Raw genomic sequence first — 21,145 nt, 5'->3', positions numbered from 1 at the left:
GGGCAGCTGCTCTCCTGGACCCCTGGAGCCCCAGTTCCTACATGGAACCCTCCCAATTTGGAAGCCAGGCCAGTAACCAAAGCTCTTGGGAACCTGACTGATTCTTGGCCACCCATGCCAGAAGCAGATCCAGCCAGATGCGCTGTGGGGCTGCCAGGGCTTTGGGTTGGCCAGCAAACACGCCCAGAGTCTGTGCTGTGTGCCAGGCACGACTCCAGAGGCAGACCAGACTCAGGTCTTGCCTTTGGAGCACCGGGAGCTTCTTGTCCATCCCCGGCCTCAGATGCCCCGCTAAGAGGCACCAGCTGCAGGCCTCGTCTTTATTTGGTACCCCCACCGTGTCCCTGAAGCTCCTGCCCTCTAGGCTGACGACCACCCTGCTGATGGCTAGGCAGGGAGCAAATCCAGACTCACAAGATGCAGCTGCGACTGTCTCTCCCTGCACCTCGCCCTAGGCACAGCAGCTGGCAGGTCTCCAGGCCACCGTGGGTGGGCAGGAGGACTGAGGCTGGTCAAAGGCAGGGCACTGAGGAGGGAGAGGCCCTTGGACTGTCACAGGACCCTCAGGTTCATGAAGGCTGGGCCTTGGACCCAACCCCATCCCGTCCCCTCTGCTGATGCTCTTAGCTCAATGCCAGGCAGTGAGGCGCTTATGGGAAAGGTCCTGGAGCCTAGTGTGTCCGACAGAGAGGGTGGGAACGGAGTAGCGGTTAACGGAGCCTGGGCACCATCTCCCTGCGGATGTGTGCAGTCCCTCACATACCCCTCAGCCAGAGGCGGCCAGCCCGAAGCCTGCAGCCCACCAGCCTCCCTTCCCCAGAGCCCTTCTTGCCACCAGTACTGGTGAATTGGAGATGGCCTTCTTCCTTTCAGCCCACTCTCCCTTCCACTGTGTATATTCCCAGAACTGCAGCTCCCTGAAGGGGGGCTGGTAGCTGCCAGAGAGAAGACCCCAGACACTGACTGCCCAACCACGCCCCTCTGTGCCCCTTTCCAGACCCCATGTGGCCTTTTAGCTCCTCCAAGAGTCATGGTCTCACTGAAGAGCTGCCCCGCCACCCCCTGCCTTGCTTCCCTAGCTGGGGTGTAGGGGGGTGTCTGCAGAACCTCTTAGCTTCTTTCTCAGGAAGGGCAATGGGGTAGGTGGAATGGGGGCGGAGGGTCCCTGGCTGGACACTGGACATAGTGCTCAGGTGAGGACACCAGGACAGGCTGGGGACACATCACACACAAGTCCCATGACTCTGCTTGGAACAATGCTGATTGTCGGGGTGGGATTCCCTCACTGCCAGGGGCAGCTGGGCAGCAGGCAGAACAGGGAGCAGGCACCTCTCCACCCACCCCAGGAGGGAGGACAGCAGCCTCTGATCCCTGCTCACAGCACACCCTCTGTGAACATGCGCAAAGCTGTCCCAGCTGCACCCACCCACCTCGGCCCACAGCCTTGCTCATCCCCCAGACCTGCCGACCCAAAGGGTTCAGGGGCCAAAAGGCCGGCCACCTGGCCAAGGACATCAGCCTTCTCTCTGAGCAGGCTGCAGGGATTTGGGTTAGCAACCTGGGCAAGGATCAGTTCTTCCTTCCTTCCTTCCTCCAGGCTTGCCTTCAGGAAGGTAGGTGGAAGGCTGGCTGCTTGTGCTGGAGTTGCTGGCCAGAAGCCAGGCCCAGCTCAATGGAATGGTCTGGGCTGGTGACACCCCTGAGGAACGCCTACAGAAGCAGGTGTGACCGCCAACGGGTTTAGGGAAGGAAGAGACTGTGGAGCTCAGACCACATTGAGCTCAGCTGTGTTCTTGTATCAGCGCCCAAGGTGGGGCCCAGGGAAATACGCTGTGACTGCCGTGGTGAGGTGACTGTGAAGGGATGGGGAGGTAGGGGTGAGGACTGGATGCCCAGGGTGGAGGCTCAAGGCTCTTGGGCCTAGCCTACCCAGTGAGACGACCGCTGCAGAAGGTGTGCTGCAAACCACACCTCCCCCTTCTCTGTGGCAGGGTAGGTTGGCCACAGGCCTGAGGAACTGATCCCTGACCTTCTGCTGTTGCTCCCATAGGCAGGCTGGCCCTTGCCTGCAGAAACTGAAGGGCAAGCCCTGGAGTTTCCTGCTGATCCAATGGCAGACAGCTGGCTAGACTGTGTCCACCCTCTGCTGCCCAACCTGAAAATGTTCCAGAAGGGGCCTGCTTTGCTACTGAGGCAGACCCCAGCCCCAACACCTGACACCAAGCAAGGAACAGTGCTTGCAAGGAACCAGGGAGGGGAGCCCCCGGACACAACAATCAGGGAGAGCTGAGGAATGCACTCCCCCCCACCCAACTACCAGCTGAGTCAGAAGGCAAGGCTTCCTGGACATTCCCCCACGAAACTTTGTGAAAGAAAAACATTATCATCCAAATGAAGACCATTAACAAGATGAGAAAGTCTCAACTTTAAAAACTTTATTTTTGTCTCACCCATCAACAGCACAAGATGTCTTCATCAGCTCCAATTTTTGCTTGCTTTTCTCCTCAGACTCTGTTCTACCATCTTAACCCATGGATATTATAACATGTGGGCAGTTCCCTAGAACCAGAAAATATTTCTGCCTGTCGGCTTAAAAATTAAAAGTATGGAAGTGTAAGTTGCACTATTTTAGCAGATTCCAAGCTGCCCAGTAAAATCCTACCTTGGGATGCAGACTTCGTGAGAAAGTCTGTCACCTACTCTAGCTCGAGTGGTAACTCAAGGAGACGCATCACCATAGCCGTTTCTCTACTTGTGTTTGTAACTCCCACTCCACACCACATTCCACTGGCTAGGATTTCAATGTCCTTCACAAGAACAGTGCAAGTAATTGGTTCCAGAACTCGTTATGATGGACCTTCTAGGAAACCAGTTCATTATACTGTATCAAATTTCGACACCTCATAAAAAGCTCACTAAATTACCAAGATTCCCAATCCTAATCTGCCTTGCCTCTTTCCAATCCTAAACCCCTTAAACCCTAAATTTGAAACTAGTCCAAACTTAAAAAAACACCCACCAAACTGTTTTATCGTGGCATAGAGACTTCCTACAACTACTGACTTCAAATTATACAGAATTCTTTTGTCTGATAGGTGTGGTTCTTGTGCCCATGTCCCGCTGACATACTATGCTTCACTGGCGGCCATCATTGGTCAAGAACACTAGTTTCATAGTGAAAAGGCGGCTTAAACTAAAGATTCTATACCTGTGGGCTTGTCTTAAAATAACTCACTTTATGAAGAGATCTATAAACGTGCTTCACAAACAGGTTCAGGAACAGACGCCAAATTTGAGTCCTGGAATTTCAAAGAAATTTACTTTCCTTCACAACAGAGGGGCAGGGGGGAGAATCATATTAATACAATCTTAAGCCCACACTGCATATACAGCTGTCATGGCATTTTTATAGAGCAGAGAGCTCTTTACATGCTTTGTAGAAGTATTTCTGCAAATAAATGCTTCCTTTGTCTACCAAGCAAAACCTTAAATAAACTTAAAGGACCTAGATAAAAGATGTATTAAGCTTTCAACATTCAATTTAGGTTTTTGACACTTAGTTGGATAAACAAGTTTATTTGTAAATTTAGTCAACATACATAATTGACCTAAAAACTTCAATAGAAGAATAAGTTTGAAAACCACTTGGAAAGCATCTCTATGAAGTGATTTTTCCCAGGACCTTATACCAGATGACACCATTTTAACCGGCAGAGGTTCCATGAGCTGAAGCTGTGTGTCCCTCCCCCACAGCAAGTTTACCCTAAGGGTTATTATAATACAAACTCCACAAGGAAAAGAAGTTCGGTATTGTTCCCTCCTGGTAGAGAAAAACTCAACCTAGTTATGAGACCAACCACAACACAAAGAAAAGCTGCACTAACTACTATATTAGTAACAGATGATGCTGGTGTGAATAACTTGTATTATATTCTAGAGCCCTTATAAATAAATCCCCCCGTTAGTGTCTGCATTATCAGCTAGAGGATTAGTTAACATGTGGTAGAATGAGGACTTATGCAAGGTATAATGCACAAAGCATCTTACTACGTATGAAAAACAAGTGCAGTCTAGTTAGGAGAAAACCAACCGGACTCTATGTTACACACACCTTAATGACAAGACTCCCCACCACATGTGAATGTAAAACATTTAATTTAAAAATGTTGACACTACAATATATAAAATAGCTATTATAAATGCACATAGTGTATTCTATAGCTGCCAGGTTTACTTTTTTTTTTTTTTAATAAGGAAACTGTAAGTTACACTGTGGTTAAGACTTGTATCTTCACCCTTGAAAAAGCCCACATTCTATCACAGTGATGTATGGTCAGACTTAACAGCCCCAATTGTTAAACACTTGGATCAAGTCATAACCAGTTTTATTGCAAAAGGACCCTGTACACATTTATCAATTCTAGTACCTTAATAGCTACCCAACAAGTCATTAACATACAGAAACATGCATCATGAGAAGCAAGAAATATCACCCATCCCTTCTGCATATTAGCAACTTGTCACTCCTGAGCAACAGTGCTCACATCACTGAGGTCTGTGAACAGTCAGTCACTTTTCGCATTCATCCTGAGTGAAAGATGGAATGACTTAAGTACAAATGCAACATATTATAAACAATTTCTTACAAAAAAATCACAAATTAAACCAAAGTATTTTACAGAATTTACTACAAAACACCATAAAAACTGCCTTCACTTAAGCTCTCTCTCCCCGTATCCGGCGAGCCAACTGGATGTCTTTGGGCATGATGGTGACTCTCTTAGCGTGGATGGCACACAGATTAGTATCTTCAAACAAACCCACCAGGTACGCTTCACTAGCCTCCTGTTGAGGACAAGAGCCACACTATTAACTCTCTCCGAGGAGAACCGCGCGCAAGCCCTCCGCCCCTGCTACACGCAGCCTCGGCCACCTCACCTGAAGCGCACCAATGGCGGCACTCTGGAACCTCAAGTCGGTTTTGAAATCCTGGGCGATCTCCCTCACCAACCTCTGGAAAGGCAGCTTCCGGATCAGAAGCTCGGTGGATTTCTGGTAACGACGGATTTCTCGAAGCGCAACGGTCCCGGGCCTGAAGCGAAGAGGAGGGCGTAAAGGGACACCGGTTAACCGAGAGCGCTGATCAAGCAGCAGGAAGCGTCCCGCTCGCGGCGCGCCGCCGAGTCATTGTTTTCCTGCCGCGCTGCCTACCTGTAGCGATGAGGTTTTTTCACCCCGCCGGTAGAGGGAGCGCTTTTCCTGGCGGCTTTAGTGGCCAGCTGTTTGCGGGGCGCTTTGCCACCCGTGGACTTACGAGCAGTCTGCTTGGTTCGGGCCATTTTCTTTCACCTGCGGAACAAATCCCTGACTCCGGGGCCGCGGCGCTCGTCTCCCAGGCTGCGGGGAGCGGGACGCCCGGCGCCCCTACCCTCCCGCCTCCTCCCACCCCAAGGCGGGCGGCAGATGGCCGAGGGCTGCCGCCTCCTCCCCCTCCCCTAATGACTCAGGCTGCAAGTAGCAGCAGCCTCCCCCGGGAGGGGGAGCGCGGGGAGGAGTCACTTCCCCTCCTCGACGGGCGGAGGCCCGGCTGCCCGGAACCCGGCGTCGGGACCTCTGAATCACCAGCGGGAAAGAGGCGGAGACATGGTTCCGGAACGAAGCCCCAAGGGAAAACCACCCGTCCCCACGCCGGCGCCAGCAAGCAGCCTGGGCAGCCCGCAGCAGCCGGCACTCGGCTCTCAACGGCCGCGGCCCGCGACATCAACGGCTGACAGGGCCTCATGTCACGCGTAAACCCAAGAACACTTACCCAATGCCTAAGTTCTACGCCGCTTCTCCGACAGCCGCGCCGCTCCTGCTGCCCAATGAAGAGCCGCAGTCGCCGAACTAACGGAAGAAGCTCCTCCGACTAACGACCAAACCGCTCTGCGTTCCAGGCCCCCCCTATGCCTCCGTTTTTATACTCACGCTTCACGCTGCGTCTCTGCGTAATAGGACCTTAATTTGCATACACCAACGACTTTTTCTATTGGCTGACGCTTTCGCCGACGCGCTGACATCCCCCGACACAAAGGCCGTGCTTCGGCCCCGTTCGCTGATTGGCGGACATCTAGACCACTGATTGGCTGTTAAAGTGGCCTAATGATTGGATAAATGGAAAGCGGAATGGACGAATCAGAGTTTAGCACTAAGCGGCTCTTCTGATTGGATAAAATGGAGCTATGTTTGGATCCTTCCCTTGGTTTCAAAGCTCTACAATAGAAAGTCAATGCAAATGAATTGCACTGGTCCCTATCAGGACTTAAAGAGTCGGGACGGGAAGGAGCCTAACCTTATTTGCATCAAGCTAATACAATGCAGGAGGAGGAGAGGTTTCTTTAACGAAAATTTTGTAAATTTTATATATTGGAAACAATATATAAAAAAAATGTATTCCCTGTGATTACTTTTCAAATGGGAGTTCTTTTGTTTGGTGGGGAGGGGTAAATAATAGATACAAAAAACAAATGTCAATAAATTATTTTAGAAGTACTGTTTTGTATGTTATTAGACCATCACAAAATACTTTGTGATTTCAAAATGCTTAAACAAGAAGTAACCCACTAATCAACATATTTTTAAAATTATGTAATTCAACTGAACTAAATGACTACAGCCAGAATGGGAATAGTCAGTTCTAAAACTGTATTTGCATGTCCATAAAGAGCAAACAAAAGACAACTAAATTAAATACGTTCACTTGTATTTAATGGTATATCCTGGAATGTGTTACTTGTGAAGAAACAAGACAAATGTATAAAAATGGTAATCCCTACCTTTGCCTAAATGTCTTGAGTGGATTTTAATATTTAGTTTTTCAGGTGACTCAGTTATATAAAATATCAAAGCAGGCTTAAGGTTAAGACCCGCCAAACAAAGCCCAGAAAATTGAAACAGAGCCTTGGGCATTCTACTCCGCAGTTCTTACTCTGGGTTCACCGAACTGATTTATTTATTCGTTGGCCGTGCCGTGCGGCATGTGGGATCTCAGGCTCCCGGTCAGGGATGGAACCCGCGCCCCCTGCGGTGGAAGTGCGGAGCCCTAACCACTGGAGAGCCAGGGAAGTCCCTCACCGAATATTTTAAATTATTAAAATAAAAAAGCAGCAAAACCAGGTACATATAGATTTCAACTCAGAGAATTATTATACATAAATACAAATACCTCAAAAATTTACTCCTGACACCAGAGTTCCCCCTCTCACCATCAATAGTGAGAAAAAAAATGCAGTTTGAAAAAGCAGCTATGGCAAAAAACGCCTTTGACCCAACCTCTATTTCCAAATTCCTCTCGTTATTTCAGCCCTCTCAATCATAACACGCACAGTATGTATTTAATTATTATATATCTAAACTTTTATGTGATAATTCAATCAACTTTAGTTTTCTGCCTTCTGCTCAAAGTGTAGGGTAGGGGAAAAATTAAGCTGTTTCATTCATGCCAGACTGAGAAGACAAACCAAGATGCCCTGTTCTCAGAACCTGGGTAAAGCCGAGAAACAGGGCGCTGGTTACCTCTCACATAAGAGGCTGTCAAATGTCCTGGGATGTAACAAGAAAAATACCCTGTTATCTTTTTTTGACTGCTCAGATGGCCTGGAGAAAGAATGGATTCCTGAATTAACACCCATTTTGTGTTCCAAGGCTTTTCTAGGAGATCCAGAACCCTGTCTGTCCCATGCTTTCTACGGGAGAAATAGTCTAGTTATCTGCCGCGCCCCCCATCCCCGTCCCCAGTTTTGCTAATTACTACAGAGGAACTAAAACTGCTCCAGGAGAAACTAGGTATGAATTTACATGCATCCATTTAAGGATGATTAGTGGAAACAGTTTGTCCCTCTTACTTGGCCGTCTTTTCGCTATGTTCTTCTTTTTCCTAAGTGGACGCAGGGGAGGAAAAGCAACACAGGAAATAGGGAACAACTGAAAATGTTAATACAGTCAAAACAACGCAAAACATGATGCAGCATGTAGGCTACTGTCCTAGTTCCTGTTCTGTCAGACTTGCTGAGTAACTTCGCACAAGTTACTTAACCTCTCTGAGTTTTGGTTTCCTCTTCTGTAAATTAAGCAGTTTGGATGGTATCATCTCCCAATTCTACTAGTACACACTTATTCTGAAGCTCATACCCTTATTTAAAATCTAGCACTCTTAACTATATTTCTTCATTCAAATCACACTTGGGTATTTTGGGGATAGCATATATGCCAATTATTTGGATTTAATAATAGGAGTAAAGCAATACACAACTTTTTTATGCTTTTGGAATTTTTCATCTTCAAATGCCCCTAGTGGTTAAACAACTGATTTGACATGTTTAAGAAATACCAGTTTCTCAACTTTGTAGGCTGACAATTTGGATTCTGATGTGAAGTTACTCGTAACAAAATAAAATAGATATGTATCAGTCTTAAACATTAACAATTTTCCATTCACCCCACCCTGCTTCACCGGTAAGGTTATTCGTTATTCGGAATGTGTTTCTTTAATGAGATTAACATTAGTTAACGTTATCTCATAAAATGTAAATTAGTCTGTAAAACAATGGTTTTAAATAGATTCAATATGGAAAACAAAGTTAAATAACAAGTGTTAAAATATCTATGAAGAACTTCGCCCAACTGGCGGGAAGCAGGGAGGAGACATTTTCACCAGTAGAAGCGCTGGCATCCGCAGCAGGAAACTGGAGTGGATTATAAATCGCACTCCCTACTCAAACCCAGGCCCTTCCTCTGGACACTGTGATGCTTCTCGACGCCCCTGCATCTTGCCAGTGTACCTGAGACTATGCTAGACGGAGATTAAATTCGTCCTTGGCCCTTAATGTACTGGAAACAAGTTGGTCAAGCCAGGTGTCGAGTTGAGAAGGGACCCAAGTCGTGGAGTTCCAGGTTTCAGGGCTGGTAAAGGTTTACGGAGCGCCTCAGCAAAGGCGCAGGAACAGAGTATGTAGTGTAGCTCTTCGTTAGCAAAGGTTTCTTAAGCTGACTTCCAACGGGCAGACTTTCCTTCACGCCTCTCAGCTTGGTCCCACTACAGGAATGAGGATGTTGGCGGACTCCAGGTGCCTGAAGCTCAAAGGCCCACTGCTCAGGGCCGGCATCAGAACCGAGCCCAGGGTGTGCTAAGTATGGAGGCGAGGTAATTGTTACACTGTTGGCAGTGCAATTACACTTGGAACCGTTTCCCAGCAGTCGTTAGGCCCTCCCTGGCTCTGGGCCTCTTCTACTCCAGGGGCTCCAATTTCAGGGAAAGGCTCCCGACTACAAACCTGGAAAGACGCAGTTAAGAAGAAACGCAGCCGGACTGCAATCCCCAGAAACCGTCGCGGGCCCTCAGCATCCGGGACACCGTCCGCAAGGATCCCTGGGTATTGTGGTCCGTTCCTTCGGCAGCAACCCTCGGCTGACGGTAAAATTCCAGCCGAACCTGGGACCACAACTCCCAGCAACCCTTGCTGCCGTGCGGGGGGTCTTCACGTTCTCGTGGCGCGGCGCAGGCGCACTGGGGCCTCGGCGCGGACCGCGCAGACTGAATAATAAAAGGGGAGCGGCGAAGAGGCAGGAAGACAGGACCATGTCGAAGGGCCCAGGGCCCGGCGGCTCCGCAGCTTCCTCGGCGCCCCCGGCCGCCACCGCTCAGGTGCTGCAGGCACAGCCCGAGAAACCGCAGCACTACACGTACGTAGAGCCCCCCCCGCCGCGCGCGCACGCCTGACGTCAGCGGCCAGCGTGAGTCACGCGCGCAGGGAGAGCGCGAGGCGGCCTCTCCCTCCCCCCTTCTTCCTCCGGCCCGGCCCAGACCGGTTCCAACCTGCTGGGGCCGGTCCCAACTGCCTCCAACTGCCACCAACCTTTGGTCGGCCGAGGGGCGGGAAACCCGGTCCCCGCCGCCGAGTGGGGAAGGCGGGAGCTTGGGATGCGGAGTGCACACATCTTAGGCCGGGCCTTCGAGGCCTAACTGTTCCTCAGACCATAAAACCACAATCCCAGGCACTTTAGGGGCGATAAGAAGTCTAAGACGCGACCAGAATGAGTTCCTAAGGGGCCAGCCCTAGACCTGCTTATAAATGACCGTTAGCGTGAAGTCTTGTCAGGCGACCCATGTAGTGTGCACAGGGGGCCTTTTGTGTCCGTGAGGTCCGTGTGTCGTCCACAGAGGTCACTCTTGCTTGAATTCACTTAAACAGTTGACCCAGCCCTAGTCAGGGATCCCAAGGGTGATGGGGTCCGAATGTGTCCCCAGGCCCAAGCCAAATGTGGCATCCGAGGGAGCCCCAAATGCTGATGCTACGAGAGTCCAGTTAAGATGGGAAGCCTCTTCCTGGGAATCTGCTTGTGTCTAAATGTAGGTCCCTGTCGTCTTTTTATAATATTGCCTCTCAAGGCACTTCAAGCAACTGCCTAGTGCTAGATGCTTTGGGAGAAAGAAAGAGAAAAAGAGGCAGGCCCTCCTGTTAAGCACAATGTTGGTTTCCATTTTTCCGTGATGCTCTTTGAGTGCCCCACATCCCCTTCGTCTCCCAAGTTGTGAGCAAGTTTAGAAGGATCCCCAAGTGTACCTCAGTCTTGCTGGAGATTTTGGAAGTTGGGGGTTGAACAGCCCTTAAGGGGAACACGGTAATGCTGCCTGGTGAACCAAGAGCAAGAAGCATGTGTTGGAGTAGAAGGAAGTAGACAAGAGGAGCGCTTGTTTGTCACTGATGGAAGTGAGACCCATTGGGAGACTCTTCTGGGATAAGGGAACATCGATTTTAGGAAGTGTATTGGTTTCTCTGTGAGATTCTCTGTTACTGGTTGAAATCATTTGAAACTTTTTGTGGACTTAAGTCTGACTCATGTTAACTATAACTTTTTTAATATGGCCATTTGCATTGCTTTCTTACTGGAGTTCTTTCTGCAGTCCTGCCGCTGGCTTTGGTGAGATGGTCTTATCTCAGAGAATTCAGTGGTCAGATGAATGGTGTGGTCAGGCAACAGTAGGGTCTTGATTTGGAAATCTGCAAACTTCACCTTATTGGAACTTATTTATAATCACTGGTTGCTCAGATCACGTTTTTTCAGAAAAATACCGATAACATTTTGAGTAATGTGAATCTTGGTTTCAGCAACCTCTGTTTCTGTGTTGTGTTGTCATTGTCATTGAGTATATTATGGAGTCTATATTAGAAAGGCTTTCTAATCATGTTGGAATTGAGAGATGAAACAAGTCAACAGCTGTGTAAATGTTAATATGAGTCTTTGTCCTCTTGATGCTCATTTGTTTAAAAACTGTCTTTCCGTTCCTCGTGGGGTAAGCACAGAGTAATCAGTCTTGGCTCTTAAAGTGGCTTAGCAGCAGATGAAATGCCCAGGCCTGATTGGGTGGTTGGTGGTTGGAGGTGTTCCCATCTCTTTATTTTCTGTTATCTGTTCGTGTGTGTGTGTGTGTGTGTGTGTGTGTGTGTGTGTGTGTGTGTGTGTGTGTGTGAGAGAGAGAGAGATGATGTGGAAAGCTTCATTCAGGTCTGAGGAGCAGGGAGCATGAGGACACATGATGGCACGAGTACACTTGTTGGCTCTGAATTTATTTATTAAAGGTGAACCCATTTGTTTTCCTTGGGGGTTAGGAGACACGAACATTTTAATTTTGATTTCAGTATTTGCTATAAAATTTTGAGCTGCCGAGCATTTTTTTCATTCTCTTTTGTAGCATGAATTTCCAGAATTTGTTCCAACCTGAATATGACCTTACCTAGTGCATTGATCCCATTGTTGAATACAGATATAGACTCCTTGTTGTTTTTTGAATGTTTGTATTTTTTTACCTGTCAAATTTTTTTTACATTTTAAAGCTTTCTGATATGTTAATTTTGTGTATTTTTTTGTACCTGATGTTATTTGAGATTATGTGACATGCATTAATTTTGCAGTAATCTAGAAGAGATTTGCATTAAAATTGAATCCCACTCATCATAATGTCAGTCTTGGCAAACACAGTTGAATCCATTAAAAGCAAAAATTGTGTTCCTGTTGGCTTGCTTCTTGCCCTTTATTCTTATACCACAACTAAAGTCCTAGAGTTTGAGCCCTCCTTTTCCCAAACCAAGAGGATTATTCGTAACATAGTTTGAAGGATAATTATTTTGTTGGCTTTTCTTTTTTGTAAGCTGTTGAATATTCTTACTTTAAGGGAAACTTGGAATTAATCCTTTCAGAAAATTGGTGTAGCGGGCACTTGTGCTAGACTTGAGGAATCCATCCCTTTTAGATAACGGTTATATCAGAATTTCCTCTGTTGTACACTTCCAAGTATTGGATTAGCACTAAGTAAAATGATAATATGCATGTATTAGTACTTTTCAACACAAGAACCATGTGACCTCTTGCTAGGTAATTTGTCTATTTTTTTTGACAAAGACTAAATTTAATGCAGCTTTATTTAAAACAAGTCCATCATATTTTAGAAGAGTTTTATAAAAACAGACTGAAGAATGGGAAATTTTGGAGCAATTTACATTCTGAAATGTATCTACAAATTTAGCTAACTTTGGGCTTTACTACATAACAATTATATTGTTAAAAGTGTATAGCTGAAAGGTCACCAAAAAACCTGCCATCTTTAATAAAACATCCCAGTTTTGGGACTTCCCTGGCCGTCCAGTGGTTAAGATTCTGCGCTTCCACTGCAGGGGACACAGGTCCAACCCCCAGTGGGAACTAAGATCCCGCATGCTGCGTGGTATGGTCAAAAAAACCCCAGTTTTGGGAATTCTCTGTCAGTCCATTGGTTAAGACTTGGTGCTTTCACTGCCGTGGCCCAGGTTCAATCCCTGGTCTGGGAACTGAGATTGCGCAAGCCGCGCAGCATGGCAAAAAAAAAAATTAAGTTTTTGACCTCATTATTTTGACCCTATAAGAGGATATAAACCTCAAAGACATTAAATCATTTTTGGATTCTTTTACCTGCAATTGATTCTCAGACTTCTTAATTCTCTTGTATTAAAGGAAAATGAAATTCTAGTTTATTGATGGTTACTTGGAGGTTTCTGGCCACTGGGTGATTTCTTATAGGTAGACAGAGGATAAGTGCTTTATACTCATCTAGCCAGGTGTCGTTTTAATTTAGGACTGTTTCCTGGGCATCTTTAAAGAAGAATAATGTAGCAGTACTTCCATAGATAAACTACTTTGAGGGAAATCTGTTAGTTTATACATTATGTAAATGTCATGAGCTTCACTTGATTGCATCTGATTGTGTTTTGGAAAATCCAGGCAATGAACAGTATTTAAATCATTATTGCAGATTGCAATAACTTTGTAAATACATTGCTAGAGCACAACTTGTTGCACAATGGAAGTCATTGGAAGCATTGCTTAGCAGCCTTGGCAAGAATGAGTTAAATTACCAATAAACATTTCTGGATCTTGTTTGCTTGTTTATCAAGGAGAACTAATTTCTTGCAGGACAAAAATTGAGAGCTCACTGTGGCCTTCAGGCAAGTCCACAAAATCCCCATTAATAAGTGTTAAGTGCCCATGCTAAGGGTAGACTCAATTTTAGCACCTAGTTGGTATTTGCTATAATCTAAATTAATGATTAAAGTGAAGATTTGCTTAATGGTTAAGTTTTTTTGTTTTAATCCAGCTATGTTAGATACTAAAGAAGGCTTCCCCACAATCCATATGCATCTGCTTTGACTGGTGGTTTCTATCAACCTACAAAGACTGTGGCTTATTGGTGAGGGCAGCTGGACAACTCTGAGAGCAACTTAGAGAAATCCATCTTGGGCACACTCTATAAAGGAGCTCCTTCTCTGCAAATAGCACCCCAGATAAGTGCACAAAAGCAAGACACCCTCGTGGACCTACTTCCTCCCGCTTTCAACACCCTGATGCCTGAAGGTGAGGTCTCCTTCCTGTGTGTCTTAGAAGCTGTGAGCTCACTTAGGTAATGAGAGGCCTGCGACAGCCTGAGCACCGCACATCTGCAGGCTTTCCTACCAGACCTTTGCCTAAAGGTTATTTTTCTCATTAGGAGAGACTCTAGGTTAGAAGACTGATAAAAGTAAGGTTGCATTTAAAGCTACATTACTTTAAATAGAGAACTGATCTAGGGATTATTTTCTCAAGTGGGGACAATATTTGCTTAATCATAAAGTTTTTCATTTTGTTTTTTGTTTTTTTGATCCAGCTGTGCTTGATACTAAAGGAGGTTTTCCCACATATGCATCTTCTGTATTTTGAAATTACAACTATGGACAGTTATGGCTAATCATAGTAGATTGTCTTCCCTTCTTTTAACACCTTGGATGAATTTTGGGGCACATTAATGTGTTATGTGAAGATGGATGTTGAATGTAAGTTTCTCTGCCATTCTTAGCCAATATATAAAAATTACATTAGCCTAATTGCTAAAAATGCCAAGGATTTGCGTTCAGTATCTTTCTGGACAATGTAGTTTTCTTGTTTTCTTACCATATAGATACTCTATAGATTCACCCCAGCCAGCCATCTTAAAATACCTGCATGGGCAACAGAGAGATCTACGGAGAAAGTTTGGGTAAAATCATTGCATATGAAAATAGGTATGGGGTTTATTTTGGGGGGATGGAAATGTTCTGGAATCAGACCATGATGATGGTTACACAACATGATGAATATCCTAAAAACTAATGAAATGTACACTTTAAAATGGTGAATTTTTATGTTGTATAAGTTACATCTCAATTTTTTTGGACAAAAGCGTTGTTATAATCAGTGTATATGAGTCCCTCCTACTAGAGAGGCCTTAGACACATGGCCTATCAGGGCTTGGCAGCATCAGTCAGCATGGGAAAGCCTGCAGTTTGTGAAGAGCTCTTGGCACCCTTTTCCCAGCCTTCTCAATGGCTTCGTCTCCGTGTATCCATTCTAGGCGAATGCCTCCATGTTGTAAGTCTGAGGAGATTCTTCTAAGAAGTGAATACTCAGCAAGTTTGAGACTCCTAGTTGTTGGTAGTTGTACTTTAAATTGTCTCTGAATTGGTAACTGTTATAAAGAACAAGCACACTTTTCCCAATACCTTCATAAAATGAATTGTGTTTACTTCCTAGGGTGGGTGGGATGTAGAAGAGGTTGCTGTTCTGCTAAAATGAATTGATTCTGTTCATCTGGTATTGTGATGATTGTTCTAATGTTCACATGGGCATTTCTGTAAGAATAGGCCATGTGTTTTAGGCATTTAAAGTGATATCAATGGCTATAATATTTTCGTTCAAATAATCTCAACAAACTTTTAATATTTTCTCTATAAAATCCCTCAACTTTCACCCCTTTTTTCTTTGCCAGTGTGTAGAATTTGACAGCAGTATCAAGAGCTGATGAGGAGGAGAAGATGGAAAGGAGTCTAGCAACTTAAAAATCTCATAGCGTTCTGTGAGGTGACCTTTTTCCTGTTGGTGGCTCAATTTATTTAGGAGACAAAGAAGATACTAAGGCCTGTGATAGTACCGTCATGTCATATCTGAGCTTATTTTCCTCCCTTATTCTTTACATCACAGTTTGCTTTTTGTGTTCATAAGTTGACTCATTTGTTTCCTATTAGTATTTGAAACACCATATGGTCACCGTAAGTCCTAACAAAATGACTTCTAATGAGGAGGGGAAGACCCATGTTGCCACCTTCCTATGAAATTTTGGCCTATTCACAAAACTACCCCATTGAAGAGAGATAGTTATGCTTAGGAAGGAAGAGGTTGATAAAAACATTTGGCATGGTGTTCTATGACTTAAAAATTTTAAGTAGTAGTTTTTATATCTAAGCTTTTATTAATTTTGGTAAGAACATTACTATATCGTTTTTATTTCACTTTTAGTGCTAAGAGGTGCCAAGCATCTGGTAGCCTGCCAGTTTAGGATTTGTGTAAATCAAACAACATGAATTAGAAACTTGTACTTATATTTTCTTATTTAAAACCAAACAGAACAGATTTTACTATTGAACTTTTATAATGAACACATAAAATGAATATTAAATATCCAATAGAGTACATTGAAGTTAACATTTCTGTTTTTGTTTTTAGTAACTTATTTTATGGTATTGAAATTATGGCCTGTCAAAAACTCCCAGACATACTTTCAACAGCTTCTAGAGAGCCACTTATGCTTATTTGTTACTACTCTTGTTTTTCCTGTAGCTCAGTTAAGAAAAGCATTGTTAACAGCATGGTGTTTAAGACTAGTGACTCTAGGACCAGACTGTCTGGGTTTGAAGCCCAACTCTGCCGCTTACTAGCTGCGGGACCTTGGGCAAGTGACTTCCCTCTTTGTGTGTCAGTTTCCTGATGATACCAATAATGCCTGTGCCAAGGGGTAGTTATGAGGATTCAGTGAGTTAATGTATATAAAGTGCTTAAAACCGTGCCTGGCACTTAGCACAGTGTAAGTACTATTCTTATCAATGTCAGAACAGTGCTCAGGTTACTGCTTTCAGTTGCATTGCTACCTCCTTCAACAGCCTGTGGGTCCGTGTTGTCTTCAGAGCACTCTCCTCTCTTCCCTGTCCATTCGAATTTCACTTCAGTCGCAGTTCTTATAGCCTCCATCAGCCTGGTTATATCTCAGACAATGAATTTGTGTTCTCAACGGAACTACTCTTTCAGGGATCAAGACTGTTGTACAGAAGTGTTCAAAATAACACATCAGTTAAAACCTTTATACTAAAATGTTTGTCAAATTGGAAGCTTTTGAGGCCAGCTATTTACAGGAAAACTTTGAACCAAAGCAAGGTGTTATCTAATTTAGGGAACGAACCAGGGTTTTCAGTACCGCTCACAGATTCTCCAGAATCAGTGACGTTGAGTCACTGATCACATGAACTTTCCTCAGTTTTACCACTTCCAGGATCCTTAGGGCAAGTGAAAATCATAGGAGGAACCAGGAACACCAACGTTGCACCGTTCATGGTTCTTGTTAGTTCTTGGGGCCGGGACATGTCACAGGTATCAGCTTTTTCCCAGTGAGAATGGGCTGAAATCATTTGCTGGTGAGTGACTCCACCCCACCTTAAAGTGTTTGCTTGCTTAAGTGCCTGTGGTGCTTGTACTGTGGGTTCCTGTGTATGTAACTGTGTTAAGATAGTTTCATTGTATCTAGGAGGTTGGTACTGGCCCCAAGGTCTTTGGCTGAAACCCGGTTATAGGATTAAAGCCTGTCTTAAAGATTTAGACACATGCAGAAATTCACCAGATGCTTATTTTGTTTGCCTGAATAATACTATCTGGGCTTGCTTTTCTGCCTGAGAGAGTGTTCTAAACCCAGGATCACTTCAGAAGATAGCACGTTACCTTATTTATCTTTTTTTTTTTTTTTTTTTTTTTTGGTAAGCAGGCCTCTCACCCATGTGGCCTCTCCGTTGTGGAGCACAGGCTCCAGACAAGCAGGCTCAGCGGCCATGGCTCACGGGCCCAGCCGCTCCGCGGCATGTGGGATCTTCCCGGACCGGGGCACGAACCCGCGTCCCCTGCATCGGCAGGCGGACTCTCAACCACTGCCCCTCCAGGGAAGCCCACGTTATCTTATCTTAAATAAAGATTTGGACAAATAATTGTCCAAATATTTACCAATAACTAATTTTAGCTTTATTTGGCGTTATTTTTTTAAAAAGCCTTTTTTTTTTTGTAACTCTTACTGGTGTGGTTATTGTCATAAAGTTGTATGGTTTCTGGGTTATGTTTGGTGTCAAAACAGAATGTGTATGTATATCCTTACAAACATTGAATCCAGAACTAATAGTTTACCTAAAGCTCTTCAAAAATGAGGAAAGGTTTTTCAGCAAATTGTAAGAAATAGTTACTTTTACACACACACACACACACACACACACACACACACACACACACACACACTTGGATAAGTAATTTAGGATTCTTAATCTACTGCTTATCTGCTCTTACAATATTCTCCTTGAAGTTAAAAAAGATTTTATTCTCAAACTTAAAAATGAAGAATCTTTGGTAAGTCATGAACTATGAGCTCTGTGACTAAATTTCTTTATAGGAGTTATGTATGGGGAAAATAAAGTAGCCAGTAGGGTTAATATAAATATGGAAAACAGATTATAGATAAGTGTCATTTGAGCCTTTGGACACCACAGTGTTGTCTTCGACAGTGACTGGAATTTTTTTGGGTTTTTTGTTTGTTTTGTTTTTTCTTTCCTTTGCTAGTTTCAGAATCCTATCACATTGTGGCTAGATTTCATTAAGCAACATTTAAGAACAGGACCATTTCTTGCATTTTAAGATTCTGTTTCCGTGGTAAAGCTTGATTATTGCTTGAAATAGATGAAATTCGGATTTAATAAGACTAGCTGTAATAAAGATGAACAGCGGTGGCTTATTAGGGATATGGGTACATCTGTCACGTTGCCAGATCTCTGCTACCCCTGTGTGAGTCTCATGAGCAGTGACCACTGACTAGCCAGGAGAGCAGCTGGCTCCCCAGGAGCAGAGCCATGACCTTCAGTCTGCGATGTGTCAGGGGTGGGTTTCTACTGTCAGCTCTGTCTGTTGCCCCCTTTTTGTTGGGCTCACAGATTGCTGTTCACTGTGCACATTGGGATCAAGTCCCGAGCACACACCATCTCTTCCTGTTGCTTCTCCAGAGGCCCTCATTGTCTTGCCTATGTGCCTTTTTATTCAAATCTGACCATTTTACATACATATCCAATCAGACTTTACAAATCATAAGCAGGATGACATTCTAATAGTCATTTGTTTTACAAAAAGATTTACCACAGTTCACTTTTAACTTAAAAGAACTCTTCTGCCTTATTAGCATCATATATCTTTCATTTAATTTTGGAAAAGCCACGATAACCACTAAAATCAATAATACTGGGTGTAGTTTTCTTTCCAGTTTTTCTTTCTGCATATAGTTTACCTAATTGTCCAGTTATATATATATATTTTTTTCTTTCACTTAATATATCTCTAGTTTGTACCCAGCTTTTGCCAAATAATACCTTTTAGTTGTTTGAGTAAACAGAAAAAGGAATTTAATACATCTCTGTGTATCTGTGCACATTCTCAGCAGCAGTTACAGAGTGAGCCATCCCACTGGTTGCTTTTCTAGTCTGCATGTGAAGCTGAAGATCTTAAATTTAGTGTTGAGGGTGAGGAACAAGGCTGTGCAGACTTTGTGGGCAAAGTAGCTAGAGAAGTTACTGATTTCTTAATTGCCAGGAGAAGCATCTAAGTTGCTTGTCTGTTTTGCTGGGTTAGTGCATAGCTGCTGTGGACCAGGCTTGTACCACTTGGGTTGCTTTAACACTTTTGCTTTTTCTTGGACAAACATGTCCTGAACACCTGCTACAAGCTGGCTTTGTGCAGGGGTACAAAGATGAATAGACCTGGCTGTATACAAAGCAGTTGAAATCAACTGTGGTGGGGCCATACCTGCTGTATTCACACAGTATGGTGGAAACATGGAAGAGAGGGCAATTAATACCACTGGCAGGGCAGGAAACTCTTATGCAGAGAGAAGCCAGAAGGGCGATCCAGACACAGGAGCAACATGATTGAAAGTATGGAGGTCAAAAATGAGGGGAGGCTATGGTGTGTGGAGCAGAGGTCAATAAACTATGGCTCATACGACACATCTAGCCTGCTACCTGCTTTTGTATGGCCCGTGGACTAAGAATAGTTTTTGCATTTTTAATGGTTGAAAAAGAATATTTCATGGCACATGAAAATTATATGAAATTTAATTTTCGGGACTTCCCTGGCAGTCTGGTGGTTAAGGCTCTGTGCTTCAAATGCAGGAAGTGTGGGTTCGATCCCTGGTTGGGGAATTAAGATCCCACATGCCGTGTGGCCCCCAAAAAAAAAAAAGAAATTGAATTTTCAGCATCCATAAATACAGCTTTATTGGAAGCCACGCTCATTGGTTTAGATATTGTCTACGGCTGCTTTTGCAGTTTAACCACAGAGTTCAGTAGTTCTGATGGAGACCAGACTGTTGCTCTGCATTGCTCTTCAGTGCGCTACAAATCATGGTGACACAGTTACAACTTGACAGTGTTTCCGGCGCCATGTGTGTTAGCATACCACAACGTTTTATTTATTCTTTATTACCAGTGCCTAAGTATCACGTCAAAACGAGAAGAGAAGAATGGACTTGGAATGTCGTGTTTTTAGGGCACGGGAGTGTGGATTTTCTTGTCACTGAATTAGTTGGCAAAGCTATCTGTAATTAAAAAGCTGTGCTGAAAGAATCCATTAACATTACCAGACTATGTAGTTGTCACAATATTCCCAACTCATAGGAAGGCAACGGTCAGAAAAATCAGAAAATTCTAAAGAGACTGTTTCATTACAGCAGAATTTCTTCACAAAAATGAAAACGAGGCTATAACTGAAGTAAGTTTCTGAGTGGCTCATGTGTTAGCTAAGCAAGGAAAGCCATTTACGGATAGAGAATTAATTAAATTATGTTTGAGGGAAGAAGCTGAAGAAACATGTCCAGAGAAAACAAACTTGTTTAAGAGCATTAGCCTTTCAGCAAGAACAATTTCTCAAAATGTTGAGGTCAATGGGAAAAACATCAGTGGTCAATTAGAAAACAAGGCAAATGATTTTGTGTGGTTTTTCTTGGCTCTTGATGTGTCAACAGAAGCTACTGTTTTATTCATGAAGTCAGTGCCGCGTATGAAGTGACTGAAGAAGTAGCTTCTATGAATAGTCTACTTAAAACAACTACAGCTGAGGATATTTTCTTTTCAAAAACATTAAGAAAACACTTAATTCACTACGGCCTGAAGTATAATCTGCTGATATCTGTTACAACTGATGATGGTAGGAATATGTGTGGAGCAGAAAAAGATTTAATTGGACAAATTTACAAAGCTTATGAAAACATAAGGTGTTTAAAGCCTGTGGTTATTCATTGTATTCATCAGCAGGGACTCTGGAAAGTATTCGAATCTGTCATGAGTTCTTGAACTGCTAGGATCAGTGATGAGCTTCACTCCCTCTTGTGGACTTAACAATCCTCAATTCCATGAATTTTTATCAAAAATAAAAGCTGAATATTCTGGCATGCCCTACTACACAACTAGATAGCTTAGCAGTGGTGAAGTTTTCTTGT

At 44.1% G+C, this 21,145-nt stretch overlaps 2 protein-coding genes across 2 annotated transcripts in view; one reads left to right on the top strand and one right to left on the bottom strand.

Annotated features, from left to right (window-relative positions):
* Nucleotides 1–3,556: 3,556 nt before the first annotated feature.
* H3-3B (H3.3 histone B) lies at nt 3,557–5,963 on the bottom strand. Its single transcript, XM_079905841.1, has 4 exons — nt 5,810–5,963; nt 5,212–5,349; nt 4,939–5,092; nt 3,557–4,845 (listed from the first exon to the last, which is right to left on the bottom strand). Exons 2-4 carry the CDS (start codon nt 5,337–5,339, stop codon nt 4,717–4,719), a joined length of 411 nt encoding a protein of 136 aa, XP_079761967.1. The 5' UTR covers nt 5,340–5,349; nt 5,810–5,963; the 3' UTR covers nt 3,557–4,716.
* A 3,473-nt stretch (nt 5,964–9,436) lies between these two features.
* UNK (unk zinc finger) overlaps nt 9,437–21,145 on the top strand; it is a 34,031-nt gene continuing 22,322 nt past the window's right edge. The window contains exon 1 of the mRNA XM_079905843.1: nt 9,437–9,720. Within this exon, the coding sequence (XP_079761969.1) occupies nt 9,617–9,720 (104 nt within the window). The 5' untranslated portion in view covers nt 9,437–9,616. The remainder of the gene's footprint in view (nt 9,721–21,145) is intronic.

Source organism: Stenella coeruleoalba (assembly GCF_951394435.1).
Source record: "Stenella coeruleoalba genome assembly, chromosome: 19".
In the NCBI taxonomy this organism is placed as follows: Eukaryota; Metazoa; Chordata; class Mammalia; order Artiodactyla; family Delphinidae; genus Stenella; species Stenella coeruleoalba.
Note: the sequence above shows the minus strand (reverse complement) of the source record. Positions and strands in the feature narration are given on the sequence as shown.